At 36.0% G+C, this 26,635-nt stretch overlaps 2 protein-coding genes and 1 long non-coding RNA gene across 7 annotated transcripts; 2 read left to right on the forward strand and 1 right to left on the reverse strand.

Annotated features, from left to right (window-relative positions):
- LOC139969113 (very long chain fatty acid elongase 5-like) lies at positions 1 to 26,027 on the reverse strand. Of its 2 annotated transcripts, none has more exons than XM_071973901.1 (3): positions 25,729 to 26,027; positions 6,935 to 7,109; positions 1 to 5,657 (listed from the first exon to the last, which is right to left on the reverse strand). In XM_071973901.1, the coding sequence occupies exons 2-3, from the start codon at positions 7,070 to 7,072 to the stop codon at positions 5,082 to 5,084; spliced, it is 714 nt and encodes a 237-aa protein (XP_071830002.1). In that variant the 5' UTR covers positions 7,073 to 7,109; positions 25,729 to 26,027; the 3' UTR covers positions 1 to 5,081. The 2 variants fall into 2 exon arrangements, with proteins under 2 accessions (XP_071830002.1, XP_071830003.1); XM_071973902.1 differs by lacking the exon at positions 25,729 to 26,027 and adding an exon at positions 18,995 to 19,137.
- LOC139969114 (uncharacterized) lies at positions 7,185 to 16,456 on the forward strand. Of its 4 annotated transcripts, none has more exons than XM_071973903.1 (8): positions 7,809 to 9,398; positions 10,558 to 10,720; positions 12,289 to 12,348; positions 12,726 to 12,874; positions 13,632 to 13,763; positions 14,075 to 14,226; positions 14,385 to 14,502; positions 14,837 to 16,456. In XM_071973903.1, exons 5-8 carry the CDS (start codon positions 13,635 to 13,637, stop codon positions 15,116 to 15,118), a joined length of 681 nt encoding a protein of 226 aa, XP_071830004.1. In that variant the 5' UTR covers positions 7,809 to 9,398; positions 10,558 to 10,720; positions 12,289 to 12,348; positions 12,726 to 12,874; positions 13,632 to 13,634; the 3' UTR covers positions 15,119 to 16,456. The 4 variants fall into 4 exon arrangements, with proteins under 4 accessions (XP_071830007.1, XP_071830006.1, XP_071830004.1 ...); XM_071973904.1 differs by having other exon boundaries at positions 7,809 to 8,567; positions 9,251 to 10,720; XM_071973906.1 differs by lacking the exons at positions 14,075 to 14,226; positions 14,837 to 16,456 and having other exon boundaries at positions 7,185 to 8,567; positions 9,251 to 9,398; positions 14,385 to 14,797.
- LOC139969115 (uncharacterized) lies at positions 19,218 to 23,829 on the forward strand. Its single transcript, XR_011793652.1, has 2 exons — positions 19,218 to 19,247; positions 21,009 to 23,829. It is a non-coding gene; the product is annotated as an uncharacterized lncRNA (long non-coding RNA).
- Positions 26,028 to 26,635: the final 608 nt, after the last annotated feature.

Consider the following 26,635-nt stretch of genomic DNA (forward strand, 5'->3'; position numbering starts at 1 on the left):
CAAGTGCAACACATCGAGATATATAATGATCATGTGCTCCCTTCCTTCATAAGGTAAACAAATGGGAATTCTTATATATATATATATATATATATATATATATATTAATGTAAAAAACATTTATTAAATTGAATTGAACAAAAGATATACACCCATATATATAATATCTGGTAAACCTATGATAACATAGAAAGAAATCAGTGAACATAAAGAATACACGACAATTTGAAGAAGTTTTCGATGGCAAAACTTCTGTCTTATCATTGTAATGACAAGTAACATTGCAACATACTGAGTAATACGAACAAGATACGGCCATCAATTGATCCATTACACCTTCACCAATTTGTAGACCTACTGATAGAATTCCTGCAATATGACCTGAAATGCAACCTCTCTTCTAGTGTGCTGCCCTCTATTTTAGCCTGATTTTCTCAATCTACTTACTTATGCTGTTTTTTTTTAAATTCCTATCTCACAGGAGCATCTGGCAGATTTAAAACATTAAAATCATTGTCGGATTTTTTTGTCTTTCTTTCCTTCAAATAAAATATGGTGACCCTATACCTACCCCTTCAAGAGACAGTTATCAAGAATAGGAAGAAGAAAACCCTGTGAAGTATTAACCATGCCGCAAGCAAAGACAATTAACTGGCAGTAAGACCAACTGTAAGCAGAACGATGATCTAGAAACTAGATCCTATATAAACTACAAAGACTAACACACCATGAAAGAAAAAAAAAAAACACAAAACACAAAACCCCTTCAACATATCAACAACCAATCAGACTCCTGCAGACTGTAAGCCAAACACGAAACTTTAAAGATCAGAGCAGAATGCTTTGATGCTACGGCCGAACAAAACCGAAACATCTCTAAAATAGACCACACATGTCCTCAGTCCCAAACTGACCCTTTCCGAGTCCAATTATTTAACTTGGTACATCTCGGGCCTCCTCCTTATCTACCTTATCCCTTGATTTCTTGTGGGATTCATCACACTTTCACCATCCACTATTTTCTTGAATTATGTCAAACAATACAATATGGATATTTTTGTATAAAACTACTTTTCGGAATCCAGATAACATCATCAAGGATACGAGTGACTCCTTTGAATGATTCCCATATTAGATCAACATGATAGAATTTACACCAATTTAATCCACTTATTCTGCTTTGTGTGTTTGGAAATGGAATCTTTAAACTACTATTTTCAATGATAGCACTTGTTTCTCAAAATAAAGCGTCCACAAATAAATTGAACATACATGACAAGATAAGTGGCACCACATTTAAAGTACATGTTGGAAAAAGCTTAAAGCAATCAAAATGTTTAAAAATGTATTATTAGGAAATACATTTACCAATATGCCTACAAATAATAAGTAAACACAACTCACCAAATTATTTTACCTTTTTTTGTCTTTGCAAAATGATTCCTCACCCTATTTTAGTAATTCAACATTTTCAGCAAATTGATAAAATAAAATTGATAGATTGCGCATAAACACTACCATATATTGAATTTATAAAATTATGGATTCTTACTATGTAGTGACGAACAATATGACATCGAAATACTTAAATTATGCATCTCATAATTTTTGTTCCCGAAATAATCCGACATCTATACCAATATCATACAAACATCGCTGGAGTAAATAGCTGGAGAGATGTGCAGGTTAGACAGGTGAGGTATTTAATGAAGTAGTATAAAGTAAGGTCTTTTTTGGCCCGGGCTGCTGGCCCACATTATTGCAAGATTGTGGGCCAAATTTTTTTCTTTCCACAGCCTTACATGAGATAACAATCGAACAAACCAAGAAATACACATAGTTGTATTATTCCAAAAATATATAAGAATCACGCAATTGGGATAATATTGCCTGTACTTCAGGATCTGCTTCAAAGCGGGCATACTGAAAGTATGATTATCATGTTTCTATTCGATAAAGCTAAGGAACTGTTCATACTGTCAGTATGAGTGCTTTGAAGCATGATCTAAGAGGACAGTAGGGAGTGGTATTATTTTCCATGTCATCCTAATAATTTCAATGCACAGACAGTTATCACATTAATAAATTGCAAGAATCAAGAGAAAAATAAAATTAAAAAAGAAAACTTTTTCCAAAAATGCTGGTCTTTTCCTACAAATATTGAAACCATACTTAAACAATAAAGTCAAGCTAATAAACTGCATCCGGAATATTTTAGCACCGAATGTTTTTTTTCAAAATCAAAGACGCATCCCCCCTCCCCCCCCCCCCATAAAAACTACTGGTAACAGTGAAATAGAAAATATAGCTGACTCTTTGTATCCTGAGTATCTTGAGAATACATTTTAAGTACTTACTTACACAGCAAGAAACAGACTTGACCTAGAAATCACATTTATCACCTGATTCATTATGCATTAATATAAAAAGGTATATAAATCATGCCGGCACCATGCATACAAATACCATCGCAACCACATTTATCACACATGATCAGTCATCTCTGAATGTTCAAAAACACAGCTAATCAATAGAAATGTTGCCTAGCAACTATTTTCTCTAGCTCCATGCAGAATTTTATTGTTTTTAATTTCCTTTGAAGTTTTTCTTCTCATTGTCGTGATACATTTCTTATACAGGACGGTGCATACGTGAATCAGGTAAATGAAATGATTGCGTGGTTTACTGGTAAAACACATTAGAGGAGGCAAGATTAATGTATGTCGTCCAGTTACAAAGTTGTTGACAATTGAAAATTCATAATCATGGACGTTAAATATGAATCTAAGAGACTGACTTCGGTCAGCTTGCGGCTTTGATAAGCCAATGATGGCTTCTTTGCAAGTTCCTGCTTGCAGGAGGATCTAAAATACATACATACATACACACATACATACAATTCAAGTAGGGAAAAAAACACCAATGATTTAATACCAATAAATGGGATGGATTGATTTTCGACGAGAATTGAAAGAAGTATTGGTTGTAGCAAAGGATCATGATAAGACCTAAAATCTCACTAGACCTATAGAATGAACATGTCTAAGGCCAAAAGACCCACATACCTCAATAGTGTAAAAATGTGGGCCAATTTCTATTTGCTTCCAATTTGAAAGTTTTCACATGCCAGAATTGGCCCAGGACTGTACTCTGACATAAAATATGGTGATATAAATTATAAATTTTATGTATGTGACCTTGGTTTTACAGATGATTTCAGGCCTAAAACTTTTACAATTTCAAAATCGAGAAGGGAAACATTTTAGCTTCCTGAGCTGCAGCACACATCCATTATTGTACAGGCCGCCCAATACCATCTGCTGATAACAAGCAGTAAGGCTGGTAAGTTAGGTACAGAAATCATTCCCAATCTTGGACTGACGATTGTTATGTAACCAACCAAACAAACACGTGTTTACATTTTTTAATGCCGACCGGCAGAAAAAAGCAGGTGCATTTTGCTCTTTACTGGCAAATTGCAAATTCCAATGACATTTATTAGATGACTCATACATGGTAGCAACAAAATATTGCCCATGTCTGTTTGACAAATTTTACCATGTTTTTATATTTTTACTGGACTAGTCAATGTAATGAACTGCTTTCTTTTGCATTTTTTGGCCATTGACAGTGTCTAAAACTCAAAGCAATAAAACTTGTTTCAAAAACACCCACAGACTTGATTTTATGGGCGATATATTTCTCATTCGTAAATTATTTTGCAAAATGTTTTACTTCCATGGAAAAAATTAATTCTATGAAAATGGCAAGCTGGCAAATGGTTATGAATAACATTGCAATATACTAAAGTATTGAACTACTACATTTGTGCATCTCAATTTTCCTGATTCGGATGGCAAATGTTTCAAGAAAAAAATCAACTGTTTCAGGAGCCCACAACCAACCACACTTCATGAGCCCTCCGACAGTTCTTTCTCCTTCTTAACATGACATTATCTTACAAACTACCAGCATAATTGTGGGAATTATATGATTAACAATCATGAAGGCATTGAAGACTCGCCCCAAACTGCATGCCGCGCTCTGAAAAAGTTAACTTTCCGTTGCTTGCAAGTGAAGATTTCTTCTTGTCACTACAAAATGCAGACAGTAATGAAACGTGATACCTTGTTATCTTTTATCTAGACCTGAGATGTCCATCACTGCTATGTACACTGTGTTGTGGGTATTGACAGTAGCTGTATGTATTTTTTGTACACTAGAGTCTGATTACGGACGGTAGCAAGCTGTGTGTGTATTTTCTGGGATCGATGGTCGTGTCTAACACTTCTGTTACACCTCATTCGAAACAAGGTCAGATTACCGGCATGAGACATTTCTTTGTGCGCGAGTCTTTACACCTTTTAATGTACCATGTTGAAATATAGGATGCTGAGGGGGCTGCAGCATCATGCAGCCAGGCTGCATACAGTAGGACATAATCTTTTGTAGTGAGCAGTTTTACACAATAGACATTGTAGGTCTACAGAGATAATCCCTATTGTTTGATATTGATTGGTCCTAGCTGCTTTTCTTTTTGACAAGGTAAAACATTTAATAACACCAATTACAAAATAAAACCATTGAAAATGATAAGACTAGGGATTAAACAAAGAAACAATGTGAAAGAATTGTAATGAGTAGGCAAGCAATAGACATTGCAGGTCCACAGAGATAATCTCTAGATATGGCTTGATATCGATTCATCCTAGCTTCTTCACTTTTTGTTCCTAAACCTGAATAAGCTAACCAATGGTTCAAACATTTAACAACATACCACTACAAAATATTAATGTTAAAAATGATAAGACAATGGAACATTTTTGGTGTGTCGGCAAGTTGTACATCATGTTTATAAAATGGTGAATCTATCTTTAAAGGCTGAAGGTTATTTAAAAGGAGACAAATTGTGTTTACTACCAAAACTGTTTACTTTTTCCATCAGTCAAATATGAATGGGAAAACTATGTGAACTGTGAGTCAATCGGTCAAATGACAAAATCATTGATTGGTGTTTTATTTTTCAACAAGTCAGAAAAAAAAGAAAAAAAAAGCTTTTATAGATATTAAAAGTCTACTGGTTACTCCTGTTTTCCTTTGTTACCTTTCTCCTTAGTCAGAATAAAAGCTCGGACGTAATAATTTGAAAACAAAGCTATCATGGTCAAAGCGTAGAACGGACCGTAAATACAATATTGATGGTACTTGTAGCCGAACATTGCATGTACCATACCCACCATAAACTGAACGATTTGGAGTTGGGTGACGTGCTTCTTCCAGGGAACGGGGTCGTTTGGAAACTGCGCTGCGTAACCGTAATAGAAGTAGAGGCAGACGTGAACGAAGGAATTTATACTGACAAGGAATGCGATGCCTGCCCATGGAGAGAAGTGGTAACCAAAGTCGGTTAACAGAACCATGCTACTATGGTGGTAAATGTGGAGGAATGACAGTTGACGTCTTCGATGGCGTAGAATCATGAAAGCTGTATCCAAGAGCTCAAAGTTTTTTAACGCCCAGTAGAGAAAGAATGCATGCTTTAGCCAATCGTTGCTCTTTAGTACAAATATGCTGTTGGCTTGGTATATCCCAATCAAGAATGCCACTAGTGTATAGAGGTTGGCTAAACTGCATCCGTAATTGTAAACTACCAAAGTCTGTAGAGGACAAAAGACAATGTGGGAAAAGAAGAAAAAGAATTTCTTTTCATTCTAAATGTGAAGAACAACATAGAATAGAGTATAGTACTGTTCAGTGACATAGCATAGAGTTTAGTATTATATATAGCATAGCATACAGTACCATAGGATAGTTATTTTGTAGTGTATTGTACTGTCCAGTAGAGAAAAGTACAGTATAGTTTTGTAAATCTATATATAGCATACCATAGCATAGCAAAGTATAGCATAGCAGTATTGTACTGTACAGTATAGTATACTGTATAGTATCATATAGTACAGTATAGTACAGTACAGAGCAGAAAGTACAGAACAGTACAGCTACGTACAATATAGAACAATATAGTATTGTATGTATTGTATTGTATGAAACTATGAGGGAGGGATCTGTAACATCAAGGCACAAGATCAATTTTGCTTTTTAGATATAATAAATCAACAGTGAAATGTATTGTTTGTTGTATGGTTCAAATGTGTAACATTACAGATAGCATCCATCAATGTAAGTAGTAAATGGGAATGATATAGGTCTATATATGACAATGGTGTCACAGTAAATATGTCAGCAAGGTTGAATAAAATGGAGAAATATATGCATTCTGTAAATATGGCTTCAGTATGTATACATGTACATAGTTGGGCTGATTGCTTAACTCATTCATGAATATACTCCTGGGTTCAATATACAAATTTGAAAACTTATTTTAATGTTCAAATTATGAATTAAGGATCAGTGAAGTAAAGTAAGTTGTATAGTGTGGACTCCAAGATTGATTTCCCAACTATTATATGTAGAGTACTATTTCAATTCAAGTAAACATGAAATAATACAAACTTTGTAATGAACATTTGATGTCATTTTGTGTTTTCCAATTCTAATCATGGTACTTTTCTACAATCAAACACAAAAACAAGTCAAAGAACACTTGTGGTCTAATTCTGTGTTTAATGTCTCTCTCTTGAGCAATTTGTTTAATGATTCATACCATGCAAACAATCTGAGGGCAAAAGAACCCTTTTCCAGTCTATTGAATTAGGGTCATGGAAAAGGTGTGACTTTGACAAAGTTAGATAATTACTGTCAATATATAAAACGTCATCTTTGTTGCTTCCAAATATCAGCAAGCTTAAAATCTTAAAGTCTCTACAAGACTCTGAGCACAAGGTTTAATCAAGATACAAAACTTAAAAACTTAATGATAGCAGAAGAGCTATGAACAATTAAATTCTTTAAAATGATGAATGAGAGAATTTACCTTACGGAGACTGAGTGGTTTAGATATTCTGAAGTAAAGTGATGGCATGCTAACGATGATGAGGTAGACAACCATGAGACCAAACGACTGTAGTCCCATCAAAGTCTTACAAAAACGAAGAACTTCGGCTTGTGCCATGATGACCGCAGTTTATGACCGGGAAGAATTACAACAGCTGCAGACAAAAGGTAAAGAGATGAAAAAAAAATTACATTAAAAGGATCAAGATTAAAGCCTTGTTATGTATTTCATCTCTATGATCTAATTAATCCCTCTTTTTTTTTGGTTCTATTTTGCAGCAAATAATCACAGAATCCCGATGATGTACTTTTTGTTGGTTTTCGCAGACCAAGAGAATGAAAACATCATTCAAACAAAAACATCATTCAAACAAAAACATGTTGTGTTAATGAACAAAAAATTAATCAGAAGCATGTGTGGGTATTTGAAGTCTGTATTGATCTTTCCGATTCCTACCACTCCCAGTACATTATCATCATGCCTAGTACCATTATGCACAGTAAATTGCAGATTTCAACACTTTGGACGCCAACCTCTCTCTCAAATAACATTTCCAAGCAGAGAGAGCCATTTGAAAGACACCTTTAAAACATAACATTGAATTTTCAATTGCCTTGAGCCGCTATATAGTTGAATCCACTTCTTAGTCAAATGACAGCTGTGCATTGTGTACAATTACAATATTATACTACGTACTGTACTGTGGTCAAGACATTTGTCTGCGCATGTGTCTTGTTTCTGCTGTTACTCTTGTTTACAAGCACAGCACACACATTTTTTGATTTGTATTGCATTTGCTTGTTCTCTACAAATGAATCACAACTATGGCAAAAAAGCATATATTATATCCATGACTGGATGATTAAGCAACTCAAAATGGACTTGCCAAAAAGAGATTGTTGGGTTAGCTCAAATTTATAATGGAATGCATAATGAGAACTTAATTTTGAGTGAGCATATGGCTTTTGTCAAATTTCTGGCAACTAGCCAGCAAGTAGTATTGAGATAATAAAGGTAATGTTTTTATCAGTGGAAACTCTCCTCGCCGAAAACGACCGTTATTGCGCAACTTTCACGAATCCGATGCACAAACCGGAAGTGGCAAATCGGAGATGGCGCGGAAATAAGCCGAGTCGTTTCCAATACCGAAGCCCACGTTAAAACATGAATTATGCATGATCTTGATCACCGAGAATTGCCGTATATGGTATTAGAGCATCCTGATATAGTGCAAAGACACATCTTCGTGAGAATTCGGTTGAACTCGTTCTCATCTAGCTTCAATCAATGAATTTCTCTGCCGTTGTGGAACGGTTCTCACTCAATCTTTGGGGTTTCGTTGACATAACGTGAAAGGGTGACGTAGCATTGCATGTGACGTCATGTACATGGTGACGTCACATGCCAAAAGTTCCTAATACGACAATCTATCAAACTTGGGTAGCGCGGGAAATTTTGGGTTTGTCCGGTGTGTATTACACACTACCCCTATATACGTTCATGATACATTCGAAGTTAAGCTATATTTGGACGGGATAATATCTTGATTCTGAACCAAAATTGACTGGACACAAAATGGTGGAAGTGAACTGCGACAGAAGTTTTCCTCCTGGTAAAGAATGAAGAAATGTAGGTTAACTTCTTTAGGGTTATGTTCAATATACAGTACTAGAAAAACAGGGCACCAAAGAGCCGAGTATTTTATCAATTTGTACACGACATTGTAGCCCGCGGCCCTTACTGAAAACCACTGTAAAGTAGGCTATTTATTGCTAACAAGCTACCAACATATAGGCATATAACGATGATTATGTTACAGAATTGATAGAAAGCAATGATTTCTGTTGAGTAACTTAATCTAACTATTTTAAGTCATGGGGTAGCTATAATTGGGCATAGCCTATACTTAAACTTTAAAGAATAAAAAACCCTGATCAATTAGACTGGGTACTTATGTTGTCATGGCATGTATGGGCTAGTCTGCTACTTGGCTGCCCAGCACTGGCATGCACCAATATATTTTTAATACAGAATGAGTAGCATTATGGGAGCAAAATATGTAGATCAGGACATGTATAATTTAAGGTGGAAGAGCACATGTAGAGAGGGTTGCATGGATGCAAGGCATTCCAACATAGTCTCCCTCCCCCGTTCGACCAAATTTACACATCCAGATTTTAACTGGCATTATATAAAGTACCAAGGATAAATTCTGCACCCAAACTACCCCACAGGCTACAAGGTTTGAAGATTTTATTCATAACATAATTTAACCTTATCTTTCATACAATTCAGATGCCCATCCCAAAGAATGGCTACCTCCATTTTTTCAAATGAAGACTATGGGCGATGGCTTTGTGAGTGGTGTAGTAAATTCCAAAGATGAGTTACAACAATTACTGAAGTGTCATAGTCGAGTAACGTTGACATCATATGCAAAATGGTGAGAAAACAATTTAATATTATAAGACATAACACCACTACCGTAAAGGTAAGTTTCTATTACCTATATTGTCCGAGCTGTAAAATTGTGCCCTTACTCATCTTCCCATCTAGATTTTTCTACAATGACTAAGAAAATGTGTTTGAAATTTAAGTAAATGCCTCACATGATTATTCAATCAATCAATGATTTTGTAGCTGCATGGACAGCAATAACATGCCTCTACAATTGATACTGACATTGATAAATCATGCATTTAAGCAATCACATATAGCCAAAATGATTTGGTATTTAAGTCACCCTCAAGTATTAAATTGGCATAATAGTTTTCTAAAATATATACCTTTTTTAGATGGACCTCATAGGCCTACATAATTATGCTATATTATGCACAATAGGGTTGATCTGTACCATAAACCATATGTAGGCACATCTAATTGCCATCCACTGATCTTAATTATTAAAAACAAAATCATCATCTATGGCTCTTTAAGATCCCCCCACTGTAACTTTATTAGTCCAACTATATGTACAGCATGCTATCATTGAGAAATGTTTGTGACTATACAATCGATTTTCTCAGTTAGAAAATGTCATCTGACCTTGACATGTTTCTGCTGCTCCCTCATATACAGGGGTTTTGTTGTACAGACTATTCTAAGCAAAGCATGGGAACCTAAAATATTATGTTGGTTTGAACTAATACATTGTGGTTTGATGATGATATGTCTGCAGCCAGTGACATTGATTAACTTTTGATTTAATATTTGTACATATGGTACATGCTATTTCAAGCTTTATAACTCTTAACTGTTTTCATATCCTATTTATAAATATTCTGGAATTTTTAATAAACTTCAAACTTGAAACAATGAACCTTTCAAATACAGTTTTGGCTGACCTCACACACTCGATTTAAACTCAAATATATACACATGCCACAGATCAGGACATTTTCAAATGAAGTCACATCAATTAGTAGCATGTTGCTATTGCATTTAAAAGTTCAAGTAAATTTCAGCCAAGTCTCCAATGAGGTGATCCTTTCTGGCAGGGGCCTCTGGACAATTAATCTTCTTAGAAATCCAGCATTGGTCCATAATTCACCTCATACATCCATTTATGCCATACTATCTACCCTCATTCACTTTCCTTACAGGGCAGATGACAAAAACAGCAAAAGAAAGAAAGCTGCCAGGAACCGAATCCTGTGGAAAATTGAAGATATTGATGACAACATACCACTGCAAGTAACAAGCAGGGAAATATTGAACTGCCAATATGGGAAACCACCAAAACCAACGAAAAATCCAACAGTGAAGGTTAGTCTGGAAACTGTTACCAATATCATGCAAAGTTATGAAATTTTCCCCCAAAACTGCAATCTTTGACTTTAAATATCAAACAATGTCAGTATGTTGTTAATTGTTGCTATTTATAATAAAGAAAGAAGCCCAAACTAAAACATGCAAGGACTGTTAAATTATAAGAAGGTAGTTTGTCAACAGTTTCCATTCTTTCATTGGTTCTTGGACATTGAGATCGAAGATAAAAGAACCCCCCTAAAAACCAAAAACAAACTTAAGATCAAATGAAAACAAGGTAATATATGGAATATATTGTCTTGCAAGAAAAGCAAGAATATATGTTTGGACAAAGTAATACAACCAAAATTTGAAATAGGTGGTGGGGTAGAGATAGCACTAACGACGATTTAATTGGCAGCTAAACATACAGGTCCTGGCTGTTGCAGTATACAAACTAAAATATATGTCAACTATAGCTATCTGAAAATTTATGTTATGGGTATGATTAGCGGTGCCCTACCCAAAATTTTGTTGTTTGTTTTGGCGTTCAATAGCGCGTATGGTGGGCGGAGCCTCAGCGATTGATTAACATGTGCCTTAACTCGTTACAACTAAAACTAAACTGGTTTTTCCTCTCTCCGTCTCACAGGTAAGATGATGCTTAAATCCCTTTCATGTGAATATGAAAGTATTACTAGGTTGTTGATTAAATATTTGTCGTTATTAAAAGTGTTCCATTATGACGGATGGTCTAGATTTGCCATCGATACATAAGGGTTAATATTCGTTATAAATGAGACCGTCAGGTTTGCATGTAGGATATGTCTGTGTTATCATGGGCCTACGTATATTCGTATAACAATTGTTTGTCGTTAAAGTTCGATTAGTGGTACAAAATCATATTTTACACGAGTCATATCAGTACAAAAGTGATTTATTTCTTGATGTTGTTAATAATAGTATATCATGTATCAGGATGCCGTGGATGTGACATTTTAGGTAATTTCTTTGTACGACGTAATGTTGCTCAGTGACCTAGCGTTATGAATAGGCTATAGCGTGTACATTGGGTCGTTAGAACTGTCATGAGGGGTGACGTCATTGCGTAGTAACAAGAGTAGGGGATTCCCCGAAATGATCCAGATAGAAATAAGTATTTATGGCCCGCCAGATTGATTGTATTGTTATGTATTGAATTATTAGAAAGATTGAGCAGGTTCAGTTTATTATTTTAAGAACTAGAAGTAGCCTTTGTTTATGCCAAAAATCCATTCAGATGCCTTATCCAAATATGCAGTTAATTAACTACGAAACTTAAGTTTAAATGTGAGACTGCATAGTTATTGTATTATATCAGAGATTGAATACCATGTGCCTTAACTCGTTACAACTAAAACTAAACTGGTTTTTCCTCTCTCCGTCTCACAGTGGGATCGAGAGATCCTGGTATTAACATTTAGTAGAATGCACAATTGCATATTAAGGTTAAGGTGAAACTTATTATAATGTTCAACATTTAACCCACCTGTATCTTGAAGCATGATATCTAAAAGACATAAATGCTATCCTTTATCTACCAACAGACCCACCGCCCAAAAAGAGGGTACATTTCGAAGCAACAGGCAGTGGTGACAAATCCAGTGGTGAGAAAATCCTGAAATGATAACTACTTTTTAAGTATCAAAAACAAATACTGTTTTGTGTTTATAATGTGCAACATTTAACCCACCTGTATCTTGAAGCATGATATCTAAAAGACATTAATGCTATCCTTTTTCTACCAACAGACCCATCCCTCCCCCCCCCCCCTAAATTATCATTGTGCTTCAGCTTCACTATGACATATATTTGCAGGAAACTTGTCACATCAAGGACTTTTCTCATTTGAAATATAATGGCCTTTGAATGGCAGAAGCTACCATGTTCAACTACTTAATGTGAAGATGACAGTATATACTAAAATAAAGTATAGCACTGGACATTGCTGCACCATTAACCTACAAATTATGTCAATCCTCAGAGACAGACCAACTCTTACAAGAATTCAAACAATCTGAGACGACCAACCTCAAAAGGATTCACAGGGAGCAACGTTACCATGTGTGTGGGGAAGTGTTGGAATACGATGATTTCAAAAGCCTTATCTACCCAAACTGGCTTAATGACAAGGTAACACTTTCGTTTTACATTTTAAAAATATGAATAGTTTGCCATCAGCTGATGTTGGAAACCAATCCCATATACACACTCTTCACTACTTTGCTTTCGGTTATTTCAACAATAGATCAGTACAATTTTGCACATACATCTAATTTTTGCTTGTAGCAGCAAGATGTCCACTTTATTCAACCTATAAATGGTATTAGCTATCCTAATTCAACGCTTATGCCTGCCCGCTTACAGTAGCTCAGGACACAAGTCTTAGCAATAAAGTTTGAGCGTCGAACCCACAAGAAAAACTATGCCAAGGCCAGCTAGCAGCAAGGTGAACTATCTATGGGATGCCAACATTGTAAATTTTCACTTTATCACAGCAGCTAAAACGAATGTGTGATTCCATGGTCCAAAATAGTCCAACACTAACAGCTAACAATGTGGCCATATTCAGCTGTCCCATTTTTAACCAAAATGTTGCCCATATTGGCTTGGAATGGACTAGCCCATGTGACTGAGGAGCCTAGTAAACAACTTTTGTTCAGAATGATTTGTGTTGTGACAGATACATACTGTACGTGCAAAAAATGGCAACATCTCTGTCTGGTGAAATAAAGTAATATTCTGGCTCAAGACCCTGATTTATACACTAAGCTATACTGAAAGTGACCCTCAGACAAATCTGAGTTGCTTGACTCACTTCAAGAAGTATGTCCAGTTAACCTGAATTGCATCTAATCTTTTATAAAATGAATATATTTGTATTTTGCAGGTAATGAATGCATACCTCTCTGTACTACGTTCACAATGTAATACAAGTGATACCAACCACGTCTTCATCATCCCATCGTATCTGGCAGTTTTATGGGATGCTGGGAGATTTAACACATGGATGATGCGAGAGGTGATTCTTTTTGCATTTCTTTACCCCTTTCTCTGCTTTCCATTTTTCGGACAGTAAGATGTATTCGTTAAATGGATAAGTGCTCTGCTATGTTATTCCTTGCAATGCTCTCCTAAAGCAGCGTTTCTCTATAGGTTGCAATGCATGCAAACTATTAAAACACAGTATATTCTTATTATGCATCCTCTCTATGAAGTTTCCTCTTACAACAATAAACTGGTAAGGCTGGAACCTTATGAGTATATTCCCACCTGCTGAACTGATGTAAGGTACCTAATAATGCTTTTTGTCCATTTCTTTCTACCAATTAGATAAATCTGGTCATGTTTAAATGGATCTTCATGCCCATTAACATCACTAACAACCATTGGATTCTCTTGGCGGCCAATGTTCCACAGATGTCTGTGTCAATTCTTGACTCAATGGACACTGGAAAGGGTCTATCCTATGTAGGAAAATGGAAGTAAGTATTGAGCTGGTTTTGTAACTTGTTTTAAGAACTTGTAAATTTCAAACTCAATAAAATTAATGCAAGAGAGCCTGTAGTACTGTTTCCTCCAAACAAAGGCAGCATATTTGAGACTCAAAAAATGTTAAATATCTGCAATTACAACCTTTCAGGAAGTTCATGCATAATCGCTCAAGGCTAGTTGGAGAGTTTGATGGAGAATGGAAGACTGGACATTTGATGCCAGCCCAACAGAAAGATGGGAACTCATGTGGGCCTTTTGTATTAATGGTGAGTATATCCAATAGAGGTTCTACCAATTTACAAACTCATTTAAAGAAAGAAAAAAATTCTCCAAATTGTTCTCAGACATGAAGCATGAACACAGAAAAAGATGACTGAATGTCCCAGTGAAGTATACAGTACGTCTTTCAGCGTGGTAATAAAGCAGTTTAAGAATTTTGACAATATTTGAAAATCTGGCATTGTTTGAGCCAATACAGTATACCTTAAAGAATTATGGTATATCTTATTGTGATAGAATTAATCTGTTAACTTTGAAGAGATAAAAAAAAAGAAATATGCTGTATTACCATTGTGCCATATTTCAATGATTTTCTTACAGAATGCTTTAGCTTTGACTAGAGACATCCTTTCAGAAAGTCTCACACATGAGCATGTACTGCTGATGAGGAAGTATGTCTTCACCATACTTAAGAAGAACGCAGTGAAACCACCAGGGCAGAGGAAAAAGTGTGACATGCCTGGTTGTCTTCAGCCTGAAATACCTGCAATGTGGGTAGCATGTGATGTATGTGGAAGATGGTGTCATTTCCTTTGTGTGGGAATGAAGAAAAAACCCATGCAAGAGTACTTGTGTCCCATATGCATAGCTCAATATAGATAGTATGGAAGCAGGACACTTCGCCCAACAACCATTTCGCCCAACTGCCATTTCGCCCAACCAGCCTGGTCATTTCGCCCAACCAGCCTGGTCATTTCGCCCAACCAGCCTGGTCATTTCGCCCAACCAGCCTGGTCATTTCGCCCAACCAGTCTGGTCATTTCGCCCACCCTTGATTAAATATGATATTTCAAAACGTTCAGGAATTGTTAACTTTACAGGATACGAACCGAATATTAAGGAAACTTGAGAATTGATCAGTGTGTTAGGGGTTTAAGGTTTGATAGTAAACGTTCGAATATTAAGGAATATTAAGGAAACTTGAAGTCCTGTACTAGTTGTATAACTTTAGTAAGGAAACGTTCGGGAATTTTTAACGTTACAGGATACGAACTGAGTATTAAGGAAACTTGAATCGTGGTTAAATTGATTACATATGTGATTACATATGTGATTACATATGTGGTTACATATGTGGTTACATATGTGGTTACATATGTGGTTACATTGATAAAGTGGTTACATTGATTAAATATAGTCATTCCATATTACGGACGGGTTTTATATATATATTTTTTTCAATTTAATAAGGAAACGTTCGGGAATTTTTAGTCAGTAGGATGGATCAGTGTTTTAGGGGTTAGGTTGGCTAGGTTTTTATGAAGACCGATTCCCCTGTGTTTGTATAATAATATAACTTCCATTGTATGCGTAAACGCCTAAAGTAGTGTAATCCTCCCATTATACCCGAAATAACTGCTCAGACTCCGATCGATATCGAGCGGACCTCACTTTTTATTTACCTATTACGAAGTAACCTAACCCAAAATAAATCAAATTGAACTAGTGGAATAGAAAAAGTAATATTATTCTGACTGAATATTAGCAAAAATAAGGTTGGGTGAAATGACCAACACGGTTGGGCGAAATGACCATGCTGGTTGGGCAAAATGACTATGATATGGTTGGGCGAAATTACCATGCTGGTTGGGCGAAATGACCCGGCTGGTTGGGCGAAATGACCAGCTACAGTAGTTTGGCAAAATGGTTGTTGGGCGAAGTGACTAGAAAGCGATAGTATGATACTACCATCAAAGAAATTATGTTCATGTTATGAAAGTGCTCCTCACAGAACTGAACACTCTTGAATTCCCCACATATGGGACACAAGTACAGATTTTCAGCAGAAAGTTATACTGGAGTTCACACCTCCAGCTGTAGAGCTGGAGGCTTATCACTCTTGTGTACACAAATTGCATGGCCAGGCAAGACCACTGTTTATTATGCTTGGAAAACTTCAGAGTTGGCTTCTTTGCAGATTGCTTAAATATCACGTTACTGTTTAAAAGAAAGATCATCTTCTTATAAAAATAAGACTCATAGGCAGGAATCAGCGACTTTTTTGTGTTTTGTTTAATAAAATGTTTATCATTAGATGCAAGGCTGCACAATTTGTATCATGTATCTAGTGGTCTAGTTGTTACCAAGATTTGTCTTGGGCTTCATGTACTTTAAAAATCTTGTAATAAATGGCCTACAGTATTGAATTCATGTCAGACCATCACCTGCATGCTAATGTTGAGGTTTAACTAAAAATGTTGAGCAAGTCCACAAATATTTGTCTTGGGGCTTCATGTGTATTAGAGGTCCGGAATTGCCTATTAATTCATACAAGCCCATCTCCCTCAACAAAATTGATTAAAGGTTGTTGACGAGACCCCAAATATTTGTCTTGGGGCTTCATGTACATTAAAGATCTGGAATTATATTGCCTATTAAATTCATATAAGCTCATCACCCTAAAAAACTGTATTAAAGGTTGTTGACGAGACCCCAAATATTTGTCTTGGGGCTTCATCTACATGAAAGATCTGGAATTATATTGCCTATTAAATTCATATTTAAGCTCATCACCCTAAAAAAAAATGTATTAAAGGTTGTTGGCCAGACCCCAAATATTTGTCTTGGGGCTTCATGTACATTAAAGATCTGGATTTATATTGCCTATTAAATTCATATAAGCTCATCACCCTAAAAAACTGTATTAAAGGTTGTTGACGAGACCCCAAATATTTGTCTTGGGGCTTCATCTACATGAAAGATCTGGAATTATATTGCCTATTAAATTCATATTTAAGCTCATCACCCTAAAAAAAAATGTATTAAAGGTTGTTGGCCAGACCCCAAATATTTGTCTTGGGGCTTCATGTACATTAAAGATCTGGATTTATATTGCCTATTAAATTCATATAAGCTCATCACCCTAAAAAACTGTATTAAAGGTTGTTGACGAGACCCCAAATATTTGTCTTGGGGCTTCATGTACAGTAAAGATCTGGAATTATATTGCCTATTAAATTCATATAAGCTCATCACCCTAAAAAACTGTATTAAAGGTTGTTGACGAGACCCCAAATATTTGTCTTGGGGCTTCATCTACATGAAAGATCTGGAATTATATTGCCTATTAAATTCATATAAGCTCATCACCCTAAAAAACTGTATTAAAGGTTGTTGACGAGACCCCAAATATTTGTCTTGGGGCTTCATCTACATGAAAGATCTGGAATTATATTGCCTATTAAATTCATATAAGCTCATCACCCTAAAAAACTGTATTAAAGGTTGTTGACGAGACCCCAAATATTTGTCTTGGGGCTTCATGTACAGTAAAGATCTGGAATTATATTGCCTATTAAATTCATATAAGCTCATCACCCTAAAAAACTGTATTAAAGGTTGTTGACGAGACCCCAAATATTTGTCTTGGGGCTTCATGTACATGAAAGATCTGGAATTATATTGCCTATTAAATTCATATAAGCTCATCACCCTAAAAAACTGTATTAAAGGTTGTTGACGAGACCCCAAATATTTGTCTTGGGGCTTCATGTGCATTAAAGATCTGGATTTATATTGTCAATTAAATTCATATAAGCTCATCACCCATAAAAAAGTGTATTAAAGATTGTTGACGAGACCCCAAATATTTGTCTTGGGGCTTCATGTACATGAAAGATCTGAAATTATATTGCCTATTAAATTCATATTTAAGCTCATTACCCATAGAGAAGTGTATTAAAGGTTGTTGACGAGACCCCAAATATTTGTCTTGGGGCTTCATGTACATTAACAATCTTGAAATGTGTTGTTTTTTTGAATTTATATTTAGCCCATTTCTGTTTATCCCTAAAATGGGAGTAAGATTTCAACAGGCAGTATTGATGGAAGACAAATTTACTGATATTAGAGCTGGACATAATTCATGTCTAAATTTCATAATAAATATCCTTTTGAATAATGTACAGTACAGTAACCCCATGACCATAAATTACTGTATGCTGGTTTCACAGCATCAGAAGTTTTGCCTTTAGTGCTTATAATATTATAACAGAGTTGAATATAAACTTCACATGTCATAAAAAACATCTTGCTTACTTCATTTGGATCTTACCTTTTATTTGTCACCTCCAACCCCCCCCCCTGCGTCCCCACTTTGTTTTTATGTATAAATGTATAAATATGAAAGTGCCGGACTGCACTTTGTCTCTTAAAGAAAGTCTTGCAAAGATTGAAACATCAGGCCCTGTAAATGTTGTACAATATAAATGAGGGAATGACTCCAAATAGCCATGGTCACCAAAGACTTTGAAATTCGGATGAAAACTGACCCTTTACCTAGACATATGTTGTGTGCTGTAAATGTAATGCGAGGATTGGCATTTTACTATACTACTGTAGTACTAGCCTGTAGTAGCAGCAGCACCCTAGTATAAGTTTCAGCTAGTCGAAAGTGTTCCAGCCAGGCTATAGCCCAAGGTCCCAAAACCTCCAATTTCAGTAGACAAGATCCCAAAGAAACTACCTTGTCAATCTTACCAGAGCGTAAAATTCCACTCTTATGGCCAGTCAAGTTTTTACCAGAATCGATCGTGCACTAAAACACAACGAACGGTGAGTGGTGGTTCCACTATTCTTGTATATATAGCACTCAGTTCACATCCGAGCCCAGTCAAACGCGTCGTTGATTTATATGACGTCATACATACGCTACGTCACTGGTGCAGCTGGTGTCAACGAAACCCCAAAGATTGAGTGAGAACCGTTGTGGAACGGCGAGGAGAATTTGTAGGTAAGTAACTCTGACTTTTCGGATCTGTAAGGTTTCCGTATTAGAATGTAGGTTATCATAATGATGGTTTCAAAATGTTGGCAATACGTTAAAGCATCGAAGCTGTAAGTTTGGATTATGTTCACCCGTAAAAAGTGTACAAAAATTTAGGTCAAACATCATGCCAAGTTCTTGCTTAATCGTTAGAAACAGTACATACGGCTTAACGTTGTTGTTGCACTGTAATGTCGCCTAACACATTGGCTTCATATACCTAGTAATAGTATAGGCCTACGTACTTTTAGTTACTATTACTAGTATTACTTTTCTACAGTACTAACTACTCTCATACTAAAGCCTTCGACATAGTTGTCAGCAACGTAGGTAGGGCTTCGTCACACCGTAAATTCTTTAAATTCGTTGTGACAAATTTTATATAGTGTCCTAATCGCGGATCGCTCTTAAATTTAAGTATGATACTAGTACTATTAGTATTAGGGTTCTGTTTTCCTAAGTTAGTATAGGCCTAGCCAACCGGCCTATAGTCATGTACTATTTAGGCTAGGCCCAAATATTCATATTTTGATAACTTAAACTTTAAGGCCTCGTTGGTCTTGGCTCTAGTAGTACTAGTTCAAAGCAGTGCACGGCGTAAGCTTCGATATAAAGTAAGGCTATGGCCTAAGTCTGTTTGTATCTGTTGACTGGAGTGTCACTTTTAGTTTTAGGAAATACATTACTTAAGCTTTGGGTGGAGTGCTATTCTCATTCTTGGCTAAAGGTAGTAGGCATTTACAAGGCTAGGCCTATCTACATATTCATTTATTCCTAATAGTTATGTAGAATAAACAGCATTCTATTTTCTAGCTGCAGTTTTGCCCACTAGTTGTAGCAGATGCACTAACCAACATTTCAATACAAAGCAGGGTTTCATTTTTTTGTGAATGATCTTGAACCTTTTGAGACACATGCAGCCTTGGGATTTTGGGATGTGGGTACAACATAGGCCTGCATTCTGCTTGTACTTGTAGCTTAGAAATTTAAATCTCTGCTTACTGACGAGTCCAAAGTTTTGATTACTCAGTGTATTAATTCAATTGTATGTTTAGGAAATTGGGAGATAACAATTTGCATCCTGACTACAATGAGTATGTGCTTATGTGTATCATATAAGTTTCTAATTTTTGTGTGGAACTTGTCATTCTGGTTTTTTTTACTTTTTAACTTTCATGACATCATGCCAAAGAAACAGCTTGTCAGTTATACCATGAAGAGAAAGTTGCTGGACCATGTAATGTTTGTAAAGAGTCCAAGCCACATTACTGGCACATAGCTCAAGCCACTCCAGCTAATTCTCAGTTGGTTATAGTGCTAACTTAAGGCAGAAAAATATATTGGATTATGACTGTGTTTGCTATGCATGTAAACTTAGACTTAGCTCAGTCAAAGATGAAACTAGGCCTCCCTCTAAAAGACCTTCGTGAAATACACGTCAGTTGCCAAATTGCACTAGTCAAGAAAATGTGCATCAGACATCAAAATTTGTTAACCGTAGCACTCTAATCAAATTGTTTGACATTGATGATGCCACAGCTATTGAGCTTTGCTGTAACAAGTCAGGAAGTTTTCTTTGCCATGCTCATTACTGTATTCTAACAAACAAAATCATCTTTAAGGATTGTTCCATATGTCTTTCGACAAGTTCAGTTGATGACATTGGTATATAACTTTGCCTCTACATCAACTGGTGTATCAACTTTTTACTGTTTTTCTCATTCTCAGGTGCCGTCACAGCAGTCATAATGGAAAGTTACAGGTTTGGGTTTTGACATCCAACATTATTATTTCCTTTTACTGTTAGGTACTTATGCCCCTTTAAACAGTGAGTTTGCCAATAAAGTGAGTGCTTACCACTGTTGAATACGTGAGAAATTATTCAAAAATTATCTCCAAAACTACTGTCATCAAGTTTTGTTTAACATGTGAAATAAAAAATCAGACTTGACTTTCAATCCAGAATGTGTTGTGAAGCTTTTGTCAGTAAACTTTAGATAAAAAGAGTACCTTTAAAACTGCCAAGCAATAGTAGTGAGGTTCCTTTGTTTACTTATGATGATATTCGTGGTAGGTTTTTGTTTTTATCAAAAAAGTCTTGCACTATGAATGATGTACTTGCACTATGAATGATGAGTAATTGCTTTGTGGATGAAAATATACACAAAATGAACATCTTTAGCAGCCTTAATCCTTCAATACTGTAGTGATTTATAGTGAATTGGTTTACATGTTGGATGTCAAAACATAAGTCCTATTCTAGACAAAAGTATAGTGTGGTCAAAATTTGTTTCTACTTATTCAAGTTCTTATTTTTTTTGCTTTTTGGGGTGGAGGAGGGAGAGGGGTAGTTGAGCTATGGGGTTCAGTTGGTGGGTGATGGAGGGGAGGGAGGAACTAAGTGGATATTTAGGTGCATTATTTGTGAGAGGTGGCCCTTTATTGGGAAGGGGCTTTTGGGATGGTTCTAAGTTCACCTTTCACCACTTTGTGAAGTTAAGGACATTCTGGTGTTTTTAGACCAATTTTATTACTTATCTTAATATTAGTGCATAAGAGGGAAACATGACACAATTAGAGGGGGAAAAATTAGAGGGAAACATAGCAAACATGAAAAAATGTTATCGCCAGTAGTTGTGCATGGTGGCATTACTACATAACCTTTACATCTCATGATCTATTTTATTTTTTATTATGTATTTGAGAATACTTTATCATCTAGCATTTGGTGCTGCCTTAAAACCTGCCTTCTTGCCACCCAATGATACATTACAATGAATTTTTTTTCTCCATATCTTTTAAATTTCTTTCAGTACTTAATATACCTTGAGCAATTAAACCTTAGGCAAAGTTTGTCATAAACCAATACCTTGCCGTGCCATTTTTAAACACAACACTAATGCTTGCCGATATTATTAAAGCCTTATAAAAGTTCCAGTCATGGAGCATGCCACCTTGTTAATTTTAATTTTCTCATATAACACATATTCATATATCAGCTGATCTTGTGACAACATCACATGCAGTCTTTCACTCCGTCCGATAAATACTTTGTAAAAGACTCCGTCCTTCTTGTGCTGCAGCTGCTGTACGTACCTTTGTTATGTTGTGCAAAAGCTACCATGTATCTGGATGACACTTCATTCCATTATATGGGTTTTTTTCCATTTTTTTCTTTTTGAAAGTTCTTCAGTACTCCATAAACCTTGGGCAATAAGACCTTGTGTTTCCTTGTTACTATAAGTTATTTCATATATCAGCTGATCTTGTGACAACATCACATGACGTCTTTCACTCCGTCCCACATAAACTGTAAAAGACTCTGTCCTTTCATGTGCTGCCTCTTTGTACATACGTTTGTAATGTGTTGTGACTGGCTCATTGATTGCTGTGTCTGTATTCTGTAGATGCTTTCAACATTTACATCACTTCTATTTTTTAGTCACACCTTTTCTACATGTACATTTTTGATATATTCTTTTCTTTATCTTTAAGTTACTCTTTTATCTTTCATTTCACCTTGTGCCCTGTGCTATATTGATTCAAAACCATAGCATACTGAAGTCAGACATCTGGTCACATTAGCTGTCATTTATTTAAAAAAGAAAACTGCCATCTCTGCTGCCTGATAAGCACATTTCATAATGTGATGTGAATGGTTTAACTATCATCTCTTTCTATTTTATAATGCTATTCGTTCAACACTAAAAAGTTCTTTCAATGTGTATATACATGTCTAACTCTACATGCTTCATGTATGGTGGGCTTCTTTCAATTATCGTATATTATTTGCCTTGTCTCCTCATTTATTTAAATGTCTATGTGCATCTTACCTCCGTGTACAGAGTCAGCTGTTTTTGGTCATATACAGTATAATTATAAATATCTCTATATATTACCTTCAATGCCATTTTAATGTTATATGATTACCCTTTTCATTTTTGTGTGCTTTCCTCTACACATTTTTGTTGAAATTTATAAAGCATTGTTACACTTTTTTGGTATCTTTCATTCCACCTTTGTTCAGTGCCCTGTGCTATATTGATTCCACATCATAGCATACTGTACTCATACATCTGGTCACATTACTTTCATTTATTTGAAAAAGAAAACTGCCATCTTTGCTGCCTGATAAGCACATTTCATTATGTGGTGTGAATGGTTTAACTATCATCTCTTTCTGTTTTACAATGCTATACTTTTAATACTTAATAGTTCTTTCACTTTGTATACACCTGTCCACCTCTACATGCTTCGTGTATGGTGAGCTTCTTTAAATTATCATATTTTATTTTGCCTTGTCACCTTTTTTGTTGAAATGTCTATGTACCACATCTTACCTCCAGGTACCTCCATGTACAGTCCAATTATAAATGTCATATATTACCTTCTATGCCATTTTAATATTATATACATAACCTTTTCATTTTTGTATTCATTCCTCTACACATTTGTGTTGAAATTTATATAGCATTGTTTCATGTTAAGTACCCAGAAGTTTATAATAAAGATAACTTCCAAGGATAAATAAGGACTTGGAGACCCTTGATCTTTCTTCTTTATTTGGTCTTTATTTGTTACTGGTACTGTAGGACAGTGGTGATCGCACAGAATGTTACTACCGATGCATTAAGGATGACTTCCAAATGATGAGTTTATTTCCATGTCAACCTCCCCCCCCCCCCCCCTCTTATTCCATTAGCACCCCAATGGGTTAGATTTTTGTGTTGGCAGCCAATAAGCTTTCCCCTCCAATCTGTTCCATATCACCGATGCCCCCTCCCGCCCACCCACCAACAAACACACACATACCTCTCCACCCCATCCCTTTCCTGGATAGTCCCCAACCTTGGCTAGCATGTTTTGATTTCCCTGTCCTTACAATTAAAATTAATAATCCTGATGCCCTAAGTTTGTACAAAACAAATAAACCGAGTGGTTTTTTGCTTTTCTCATGTTCCACATACTTAAAAATGGTTCAAATCTCAGTTTTAACTTAACCAAAGCAAGTCAAAAATATATTCTGAAACACCGGATCAAAAGCAGTGGAAATTGCGTATTCTTCTAGTACCGGGTATGGTTGTCAGTCATCTAATATTTCATGACTATTCATCGGAAAAGGCGTAATTTGATGACGTTTCATTACTATACAATGAATATGCATGACCTTATGAAGCAGTCCGCCATTTTTGTTTTTAAAAATGGACCTTATGTTTCGTACTGACAATAGCCGTCGTAAAACATCTGTAAGTGTCCGTATTAGAACTCGGATGAAACCATAAGAAGTACCTAAATCTGTGTTGGGATTTCAAGATGCTTTTGTGCGGATATCGAGTATGTTCACGCACGGAAAGTTCAATTTTGGCCATTTTTTTTTACTCACGTGTTCACGTTTTGAAACTTGGATACACAGTGCTCGATTCGTTCACGTTGGTCGTGACCCGCCGTAAGTGTGTAATTTCTCTTCGAAAGTGTCTTAAAAGTTGATCATGTTGTTTTGTTGTGTGTGTGTGGGAGTGAAATCATCGTTATGCCACTTCTTTAAGAGATATTCAGCTGTAAAGTTTTGTTGTCTACTTTTCAAATTTAGCGCTAAAATTCAAAAAAGCTTGACGTCACATATCTTGAACATAATGAGGGTCACCAGGTCAGATTACCGACTGTTATGGGTTTGCTTCTCCTGCATTTGAAAACAGATGATACTGTATGATGTGCACTACTATCTCACCACATTACCATATATGCCTGCGAAGTTTAACATTAATAAATTTAATATTCATGAACGTCAGATCTGGGATTTGGGTGAACTGTGTAATCTAAGCCATAGTTAGGTTCTGTTAGTCCTTGCTGGCACTTTGGTTTTGCTGTGATTGTGCAACAACAGTTGAAGTGACTGACACTCTTTCAGTACAGATAATGCCCTTCCTAATCTTTTAGTTAGACTTTACTTCCTATGGCTGGCCTATCAAGACAGTATCAGCTCTAACCAAATACTTGTAATAGTAATCTAGGCCCCTTGCAGCTCTGTACACTATCACCTACAGGTCTCAGCTAATAATTATATATCCCTTGTCAAAGCAAACTCACATGTGATTCAAAGCAGTAAGTACACATTGGAAGTTTGATAATATTATTGGTATAGGACTAGGCCTAACTGGGCGCCTACTGTCTTTATTTGCAGTAACTTACAGTGTTCCTTACATTAGGCTTAGCACTAGCCAGATCAAATGTGCTGTTGTACATTAGCCTTGTATAGATATAATATGCTAGTCAAGAAAGTTAGGCCTATGCTAGACTAAGCTTAACGATGGAATTGGGCCTTCAAACAATTACATATTATCAAGCTTCAGTTCTTTCCGTAACGGAATCTAAAGTGGGATTGGGACAGGCTTCTTATTCTGTTTTTTTCTCCAGAACGTACTTTAAGTTTCGATAAAAATGAACTTACTTGTACCAAAAATGCGGAAATGGCAGCAATTAAAGTACATGCCGGTCACAACACTAAATTTGAATGTCGTCTGCTGTAGGTTATGTAATGCGTATCTGACGCCGATAACTTATTGTCACGTACGTTTGTATACGGTCAGACACTATTCATGTACCGCCGAGGAGTCAAAGCATCTACACAAGGCGACGAAAATCGGCCCAGAAAGTCACAGATTTGGCATCATCTTACATTTTCAACACATTAGAATATAACTGACATATTATGGGAACTGCCATTTTGCACAATGTGCGACGTCTATGACTACGCAACGGGAGTTAGCAGTCCATTGCTCTTGAAAAGAAATATTCACTGAACCGTTCATTGAACCGCGGAGCTGTAAAATCTGAAACGTAATTCTAGTAGGCAAAGACTATACCATGAAGTAAGAACCTGCTCTTAAATGACAAAAAATCACTTAGTTGCGAAATTGCGACAACACCCATATGTTGCGTGATTCGAGCGTCACTGCCGATCAAGCGCGATTGATGCAGAAATGGACCCGAAATTATTTGCTATTTTATATTTGCTGGAATTGTTCAAGGCAAAAGTACTGCTTTGAAGCCGAAATTTCTAGAGCGGATGTAAAAGTGTCGACTTTCTTTTTTAAATCATCGTGTATTTGATTAATAACAATTCTTGAATACATTAAGCCATAATTTAAATCAGAAACGTAATTCTAATCGGCAATGACTATACCCTGAAGTATAAGCATCTGCCAGATCTGGTTACCCTCAATTATCATCAATGACCCCGGCCAAACTATATCTACTTGCTTGTATAAGATTTTTTTGTTCTTTGAAGTTTGCCTCTGTTGATTAATTTGAAGTGACTGCCACATATGGCACCGGTATGTAACCCTGAGGTTCGA

The sequence above is a fragment of the Apostichopus japonicus genome, chromosome 6 (assembly GCF_037975245.1).
Source record: "Apostichopus japonicus isolate 1M-3 chromosome 6, ASM3797524v1, whole genome shotgun sequence".
NCBI lineage: Eukaryota > Metazoa > Echinodermata > Holothuroidea > Aspidochirotida > Stichopodidae > Apostichopus > Apostichopus japonicus.